Here is a 9,595-nt window from a genome sequence, read left to right on the forward strand (position 1 = left end):
CATTATTCTTTTTCTGACCCGAAAAGAATAATCATTTGTACGGGTGTCCAAATGAATGTGTACTTTTAATTGTACACTTCCATCTTGCTCAGAATTTCATCCTCTTCGTAACCATGAAAAGAAATAGACCTCTTTATGTGTAAAATTGAAGATATAGCGCCCGATAGTCCTTAAGGCCTTGAAAATATAAAACCTGCAAAAAGAGAGTAAAACCCAAGGTAGTTCCATTCTAAATATGTAAAATGCATGTTTTACTACCATAGATTTCACACATAAATGTGCTCATCAAGCACCTGCTGACCACAATCACCAAAAACGTCCAACCATTGAGCATTGAAAAAACTTCTATCAAGCCTTGCCGCCACATGTCCTCTACATCTATTGTTAGTCCAGGTAAATTTTGATCCCTGGGATGGAGAGCTTATCAGATCACAAGCATCCACCATGGCCTGGAACTCTGCCGCGGCACCCACATTGAATCTTCCGGGACCCCTCTTCTCATGAGAATACAACGTGGCATTAAAGTCCCCTAGAGCAACCCATGGAAGGGACAGGGCAGCCACAGTGCCCAACTCCACCCAAAGATTCCTACGCTCTACCCTGAAACACGATGCATGAATCACAGAAACCAATACCTGTTGATCATTCCATTGCATTGAAACTGAAATCATCTGCTCCGAGGAATGCACCACCACAGGCTTCGTAAGAGAATTTTTCCAGACTACCCAGAGGTTTGGCACTTTGTCACGATGGGATATATGAATAATTTCATCTATGAATCCCAGCCGATTAAAAAAATTGGCAGGGAAAGACACTCAATCCACCATGGGCTCTGCAATACACAACACATCAGGGGAATGATCACGAAGAAAAACATGCTACGCTCTAGTAGCTTCCGCCTTTCGAACAACTCGGATATTCCAATAGAAAATCCGCATAATTAAAAAGTTGTTCCATCGGACTTGTCAGACCTCAAGGTCTAACCACCACCTTTATTTTTCTTTTTCCTTTTCTCCCCTACTTTAGTCCCATTCTCAATCATCTCCGCCGCCTTGTCGACAGCTTGAACCCCCATCCGAGCAATCTCCTTCCTGCACAAAGGGAGCTGCAATGGGGCAGTATACTCCTTATTCGTCACTGTACGACCCCCCTGCTGGCCAGACCTCCTCGAGAACTAACTAAGGACACCCCTGTCCTCTTAGGACGAGCAGAAACCCTCACCCCACCCTGAGAGGAGGGTGTCATGGCCTTGCTCACCTGCTGCTGAAACTCCAACGGACCAGTGGTTGAAACTGAACCAAACTGGTTCGGCTCTCCTTCCTTGACCGTATCATGGTCTAATTTTGACCCAGATTCAGAGCTAGACTCCTCATTAGACCGACCCACCTCATCATCAGAAGATACTGCCTCCTTATCTGAATCAGAAGATACAGAGTGTATCTCCTCACTATCCTGAGCTTCCTTATTTAATATCTCCCCCTCATGAGGCATTTCCAAATTTTCCGAAATAGGAATAATTGAATTGTGAGTGGGAGAAATCAAATCAATTAAAATCTCACCTTCCTCCACATTTGGTAACTGAGGTAAAGAATTAAGAGGAATAAAAGAGCCCGCCACTACTCCATCAGTGTTCACACGATTTGAATTTGAATTCACAAGGTCGTGATCCATTCTTTCCAAAGAAGTGATGATTCGAACTGATGAGTTACTCGTTCCCGAGTTGACTGTCTTCTTCATACACCGGCCCTGGTATCCCTACCTTGTCTCGGGCATTCAACCGCTGGTCATAGGCCTTCTTTTCTCGACAGGCATGAACTTGGTGCCCCAGTTTTTTACAGAAACTGCATTTCGCCAATGAATCCTCGTAGATCAACTGCTGCTTGAACCAGAACAAAGTTTGAGTCCCAGGCTGTTTGCATTCAACTTGGATTTCCTCCAGCCTCGGAACCCCCACTGCCATCTCCACCAGAACAATTGACCTCCCTACCGCCTTGGCCATTGTCAATAAGACCTTTTCATGCCAATATTCTAGAGGAAGATCTGGAAATTGCACCCAAACCAGGACCTTATTGATCAATTTTTCATGGAGGCTAAAATCTGGACGCCATCTTTGAAACCGAACGAGTTGACCTCCAATCTTCACAGGGCTTCTCTTCAACATCTGGGCCATGTCATGCTCAGACTCAAATTGGAAGATCATGAAGCCCTTACCCATGGGTATCATCTTCACTTTACCTTTCAGTTTCCAGGAGTCACGGGCTTCTCTACGAACATCATCCAGGGAAAGAAAACGAAAATTGATTCTACCAATCAGGGCAAATCGATATTTGATTAATCTATCCTCGTAAGCCTCCTACGGGATGATCACCTTGGCAGAATTCCCTGCATGAATAGGGTCGGGCAGTTCATCCACCATCGGTGTGTTTGAACCTACCACATTCGCATAAGATTTGTGTGGTATTTGATCAGCTGGGGCGGTCACTTTTGCAGAAGCTTCGGTATCAGAACCAACAATGGAGGCAAAGGATTTATTTGCAGCAAAAGAAGGATCCTTTCCCCCATCCAAAACCGCCTGCTCCATGGGAGGTTGAGCCTTCCAAAAGTCCGTTAACTGGAGTTGCCTTCCCCTATCTGGCGGGAAGCCACCTCCTGGATCATCCCCTGTGACTGCGAGAGGGCTCTTAGACATCTCTCAGAGAATTTCCGGTATTAGCTCTTTCTCTCAGGTTCGGCTTTTTTCCAAATGAAGATGGTGTCTTTTAGAAGTGTGGCCAAAAAGAAAACCATGAGATTCGAACTTGAGACCTCCTGAGGTTCGTTTAATAGTATTTTATAATATATGTCATATAGTTCACAATGTGATACTGTATGATGGAGAGTAATTTTATAATAAAATAGTTTAATTAAATTAACCATTCATGAAAAAATAATAGTTTAAATTTCTAGCTAAGAACTATCTTTGAATAATAATACAATACAATGAAATATCCTATAATAATAATTGAAAAGAGAGGAGAAAAAAAAATACATTTTTGGGGCCCAAAATGAACCATAGGTTTGTTTTAGGATAAAATCAGCACTTCGGTGGTGCTCCAATAATAGTACAATTCTTCCTTGATCAATAAAGAAGATTGAGAAAATAATTCTTCTGGGCAAAAAAAACTAGCTTTTGGGGGGGGGCCTTTCAGTAGTCATTCAGCACTTTCACAGCACTCAGAGCCATTTAGAGCTTTTAAGCTTACTTCGATGGGAGAGAGAAAAATTGACTTATAACCCCTATCAGAGTTTATGTAGTGTTCCGGCACTTCTGTGACAATCCAAGTGTATCTCAATAGTCCCATTTTTTTTATTATTAATTTTTTCTTAGATTTTCTCTTTCCTATTGGATTTTGTTGAATTTCATTGGATTTCAGGCCTTCTCCAAGGATTCCGTACATCAAGGGACTAAGCTAGACACAAGAGGAGAAGGGAGAATGCTCCAAGAATTAAAAACTTTAAGGAAAGATCAACCCTTTACCTTGAGGCATGTTTTGAACTAAAGGGGCGAGACCTAGGCTGCGTTTGGTAGTCATTCAGTTCCAAAAACAACATTTTGTGTAAAAAAAGAATTTTCAATTTTTGTGTCAAAATATTGTTTTAAAACAAAAAAATGGTATTTGGTGAATCTTTTTCAAGAATGATTACCCTAGTTGTTGTGAGGGTAGCGGCCAGAAGATGAGATCTCTCTTCCCCCTTTCCTGCGGGGTGGGGAAAAAAAAAAGGACCTCGCCTACAATTTGTTCTCTTTCCTCTCCTTCTCTTTTACAAGGGAGGGATGTGTCTTATGTGCTTACTTGTGGGCCTCGCACCCCCGAATCGCCGCTTGAAGTTACGTGAGGGCTTATTTTGTAGGAATGTAAAATTCATCATTCGAGATGGGGATTTGATGATGGTCCAACATGAGGATCGGGATCATGCAAAAGGGTTAGGAGTCGCCACCTAGGATTATGGGCCTAAGACCCGGGGATGGGCTCAATTTTTTAGAAAAGGGCCCGGGAATTAGCCTGGTCCAAAGATTTAGGGTAAGTGTCAGGTTGTAGAGTTGGAAAGGTGTTAGACACTTAATCTACCCGGTTCAACTGGTCTTCCTACTAGATGCTTCAGAACGAACATTTTCCACAATTATTCTTATTTCACATGCATGGCTAAGTTTTCACATATATATACATTGACTGAATTTAAATAACTATGTACACTAATACAGGGTTAATATAAAGTTTACATCATGCTAAATCTATTGAGAAATTATACCTAAACTTGACCCCTGCTTCGGGTCAAGAGGGGTGGACCCCTGATTAGCACTGGCACGGACTGTCTTTTGGATTCTCCTGGCTCAGGGAAAGATGGTCTTGACCTCTAACTTCCTTTTCTCAAGAGATATTGATTGGACAGAGTTCTGACTAGGAACGGTTAGTTTCAAATTTTAACTGTGGTATTGATTCGGCAAAGCTTCCGCTAGGGATGGGCTACTTCTGGGTTTTGGCTGCGGTGGCACTCCGATAGAGCTTCCGCTAAGGATAAGCTATGGGAGGGCTAGGCTGAGATAGCATTCCGGCAGAGGTTCCGTTAGGGATAGGCTATGGGAGGACTAGGTTGAGGTGACACTCATATAGAGCTTTTACTGGGAATGGGCTGAAACCTAAATGGTTAAAGAACTTCGAAGGCCCAAAGAACACTTCGAAGATTCGAAGGAATCTTATGAAGATCTCTCTATAGACTGGAAGAACCACAAAAGGGAGGTGGGAGACTAAGGGAAAACTTTTTCTCTCACTCAAAGTAGGCAAAGGAATGAAGAGTTTTGAAGGCCCGAAGAACACTTCGGATCATATGAATATCTCTCCGAAGACTTGAAAAACCTCAAGGGGGAAAGGGGAGGAGAGAGGCATAGGGTATGTTGGGGGGTAATGTAAAATGCACAAGCGGGTGAAGAGAAAATCTCTTCACCCATCAAGTCAGTGGAACACAAATTCCACTGACTACAGCACACGAGGCTGGGCAGGGGTGCACGTGGTATGCATAGGTGCATAGGGTAGGCTGGGCGCTCACACAGAGCTAGTAGGTAGCGAGCTTGCAGGGCTGACAGGTAGGGGCACGCGGGCTAGCATACAGGGGCGCAAAAGCTGGTAGCATCGGGCGAGCGAGGCTGACTAGCGGGGCCACGTAGGCTGGCACACTGGGGCGCATGGGCTGGCATGTGAGGGTGCACATGGTTGGCAAGCTACGGTGCATGGGCTGGCTCGTGGGGGCACACAAGTTGGCACACGATTGCGTGCAGGATGGCACGTGGGGCACACTCGTTGGCTGGCATACGGGGCATGCTGGCTGGCATACGGGGTGCACTACTTGGCACATGGGGGCATTCGGGGGCACACGACAAGTGCGACAGGCGAGCGAGAGTGATGCTGGCACACTGAGGCTGGCTGGCTAGTTGGCCAGCAGGCTAGGTATACATGCAGGGTTGGCCTGCTGGATGGCTGGCTAGCTCGAGGTGTGCATACGGTGTTGGCTGGCTGGCTGGCTAGCTGGCCTACGCGGGGATGCACGCAACTAGTGTAAACTTCCATAAGCAATTGCGGGAGATCCGACAGTCTGATTTTAATGTACCATATATCATTGGAATTGTAATGTTGAGTACTATCCATCCATATTGTCATTCTGATTGGATTCCTTTTTATATAAAATGTCATAATTTAACCCTCTTTTCTCCCGTACGGGATTTTTAGGGTTTTTTGGGTAGGTATGAAGTGTTCATAAATAGGGTTACCACAGTCAATCATCACCTCTGTTAATCAGAAGCAAGGGGTCATGTCCATGATCCATAATTCATCATAGCTGGAGGAGGGTGACAAAAAGGGGTGTCTACAGAATGCCTCTCTTTGACCAAGGCCTATGCCAATAGCCGAAGGGCAAAGAAAAGAACGACCATATTTTATCACCCAGAGCATATACTGTCATCATCTTGCTCATAAATGACGGAGTTGAAAAATGCAATAGGTAATATCTCTTAGCTATTTTGAAGTTTTTTAGAATCTTACCTAGGCTGTCGATTGTAGGAAAGAAATTTGCTGCTCTTCCAATCCTACAAAAGACATTAGTACTTGATCTTTTTCTTTTCCTACGCTGGGCTTCCATGTGCCATTCTAGGGGGTTTGGTCTCTAGGCTAGGTCTTTTGACCCAATCTGGGCTATATGGGACCATCGATTACAAGAAAGAAATTCGCTGCTCTTTTAATGTTCTAAAAGAAAACATTAGATTCTTGAATTTTCATTGGTTTGGCTTTCATGTGCCAGCCTAGGGAATTCATTAATGAGATAGGGCCACTCGGAGCTGACTCAAAGAGATTGGGCCACTTGGGGCCAGGTTAAATGAGATTGGGCCACCTGGGGCCAGTTTAATGAGATTGGGCCACCTGGGGCCAGTTTAATGAAATTGGGCCACCTAGGGCCAAGTCAATGAAATTGGGCCACCTGGGGCCGGGTAAATGAAACTGAGCCACCTCGGGCCGGCTAAATAAAATCGCTTCTTTTCTTGATTTCTCTTTAACCCCTTGTTGCGGTTCTTAATTTTGAACCAAGAGATTAGAGTTTTGAATTTTTGGAATCTTGCTCTTTGCTTTTGATTTGGAATTTTACTCTTTGCTTTTGATTTTTTTGATTTTTTTTTTATTTTGACTTTTACCTTCTACTTTTCATGTGATATAATTTTCACCTACCACATAAATTTGGATTTTAGTTTCCCCTTGATTTTTTCCCTTCCACTTTCATGTGACCTAATTTTCATCTACCACAAGAAATAATTTTGAACTTGGTATTTGTGGTAAGAATTTTTAATTTGCACCTTGGAATTGGAATCTCAAAAATATTTTTTTTTTTTAAAATAAATTCTTTACCCATAAAATGGTCCCCCCTGTTCATTCTCCATTCCGATTTTTCTGAGTTGGGAACGATTTGTGAGAGAGTGAGCTTGGGTTTTTTAATTTCCTTGAAGATTCGAAGCTTTTTGCATTTTTTCGGGTTTCTTCAAATTTTTTCGAAGATCTTCAGGTTTCCCTTAAAGTTCTTCATCTTCCTTTTGAAGATCTTCATAGTTCTTGAGGAAGGAGTCATTTGAAGAATTTGACATCTTTTTAGGCTTCTTTATAAATTGTGGAACTTATTGGGGTTCTTTGTGATTTTGGAAAATATGGCTAAGAAAAGAAAGAGAAAGACTTGTGGAGAGGTCCAGTTAGATGGTTGTAGCAACTCTTCTCAAGGGGATGAGGGCCTTACGGACTGGTACTCCAGACAGACACTTCACAATACTCAAAATCATGTCTGCAACTTAGTATGGGGCTCATGGGTAAGTCCTTGCATTTTATTCATTTTTCTTTATTCATTCATTATTGTTTTGCTTTCTCTTATCATTTATTATTAATATTATTAATATTATTAATATTATTATTATTATTATTATTATTATTATTTTTTTTTTTTATTCTAGAAGCATGATGGGGGAGTACCATAGACAAGGGGTGTCAATCCTGAGCCCGCACCGGTAGGCCTGACCTAGCCTGACTCGCTTAAGGCCTAACTTGAACTGGCCTGTTTAATAAATGTGTTGGGATTAAGCCCGACCCGTTTATTAAATGAGCATTCATGGTGCAGAGTAATAGCCCGTCGGGCGCCCAACCATCCCGACCCCCTTTAGAAAAATGCTTAAATTGTAGGATTAAATGGTAATTTCATATGGGAAAAAACCCTGAATGCCTAATTGCCTAAAGAACTACTAAAGTCACCAGAGCCACTTCCCTCTTCCCTCTTCACTCTTCCCTCTAGTCATCGTATGCCACTGGTCACCAGTGCCCTCTTCCCTCTAGTCGTCGTTGCTAGCCACTACCCTCTTCCGTCTGGTCACCCCTGCTAGCTGCTGCCCTCTTCCCTCTAGTCTTCTTCATCCTCAGCCTCAAGATCAAAATGAGTGGTTTTAAATCTTAATCTCTCAAGCTCTCATCTTCCTCAAATTTTCAGTCTTCGTAAGAGGTAAGGTTTTTTATTTTTTATTTTTAATTATTATTTTTTTTTAAATACTTTCTAAGACTCTCTGATTCTGAGAAAATCAAAGAAGCCATTGTTGGTTCTGATATAAGGTATTTCTTTATTTATTTATTTTTTGTTTTACTCTCTCAAACTCTCTCTAGTTCTGATAAAATCAAAGAAGCTCAAAGAAGCCATTGCTGGTTCTGATATAAGGTAATTTATTTATTTATTTATTTTACTCTCTCTTGCTTTCGCTGGTTCTGGTAAAATCAAAAGCTTGTCACTCTTGCTCTCGCTGTATGATGTGTTGGCTAGGGGGAGGGGTGTTCTGGTCTTTCTTGGCCTCTATGTTTTTAATTTGGTTTTTGTTTTTTGTGTTCTAGGCCAAAGCTGAAATTTGCATGTGAGTTTTCACTCTTGAAGCAATATCACATAACATCAAAAAGATCAAGGCACATGTGAGTCTTCATTGTTCATCCCATCTTTTATCCCTTTTGATGATTTAGATTCTCGCTTTTGAGTTTCTTAGTTTAGGCTTTTATCTTCCAATTAAAGTAACAGTCTTCACTCTTAGTAAGTTTATTTTTGGATTTAGAAATAAAATTAACTTGGGGAGTCATAGTCGTATTCATATCCATGTAGACCAGCAGCAGCTTGAGCATGCAATAATTTTTATTCTTTTCTCATTTTACACATTTTATAATGTCCAATTAAGGTGCTAAATCTATTTTATTTTTTATCTAACTTAGATTATACCATATTCATATATTATTGTGCCTTTTTTTGTTTTAATGAATAGAAGAAAGAAGTCCATTATTGTTACTATTTTCTATTTATCTTAATTTCTCAGTGGGGGAGGAGGTTGTTATACTTTTAAATTGATCTAATATTGTAAGGAGAAAAAAATGTGGTTAAACAAGCATTATGGAAGTTTTTAAATTCCTTCGCTAGTAGTTGGACTCCGATCGGACCAATTAAATCCTTTCTCTTCTTCAAGTTGACCCAAGTGATATTGGTGCATAACCCCTTCTTGTTTAAGGTTTTTTTGTTCTCTCCATTACTCCTAAAACCAATTGAATTCTTTTTATACTAAATCTCAATTTTTATTTATTTTTATCTCCGCACTAATCTTCTTGAAGTGTTTGTGTCACATAATTTATTTAATAGAGGTTGACATATTAACGACCTTGCTAGCACATATATTTATATTTTGATGAAATTGCTATATTTTGATATGGATTTTTTCTTTTTTATTATTTATAGCCTATTGTTAGTATATTTATTTTGATTGAAAAATGGCACATCAAGAAGTGAGAGAAGTTCAAAGGCATGTTAATGTAGAAAGCCAAGGAAGGACTTCTAGTCCATCTGAGTCTAGAACTGTATCTGAGCATGATACTAAAATGGCTGCGTCAACGGCTACAGTTGGTACTTCAGTGAGAAAGAGGAAAATAAATCCATAATTTGGAAAGAATTTATTCTTATGCCTAAAGAAAAAAGTACTAACGGGAGACAGAGGGCAAAATGTAAGGCTTGTAAG

At 41.1% G+C, this 9,595-nt stretch overlaps 1 protein-coding gene across 1 annotated transcript; it reads right to left on the reverse strand.

Moving 5' to 3' along the window:
- Nucleotides 1-1,705: 1,705 nt before the first annotated feature.
- Nucleotides 1,706-2,689, reverse strand: LOC122068210. The gene is made up of 2 exons (XM_042632077.1): nt 2,435-2,689; nt 1,706-2,353 (listed from the first exon to the last, which is right to left on the reverse strand). The coding sequence occupies exons 1-2, from the start codon at nt 2,687-2,689 to the stop codon at nt 1,706-1,708; spliced, it is 903 nt and encodes a 300-aa protein (XP_042488011.1).
- Between the last annotated feature and the right edge of the window lie 6,906 nt (nt 2,690-9,595).

The sequence above is a fragment of the Macadamia integrifolia genome, unplaced genomic scaffold (assembly GCF_013358625.1).
Source record: "Macadamia integrifolia cultivar HAES 741 unplaced genomic scaffold, SCU_Mint_v3 scaffold3573, whole genome shotgun sequence".
Taxonomy (NCBI): domain Eukaryota; kingdom Viridiplantae; phylum Streptophyta; class Magnoliopsida; order Proteales; family Proteaceae; genus Macadamia; species Macadamia integrifolia.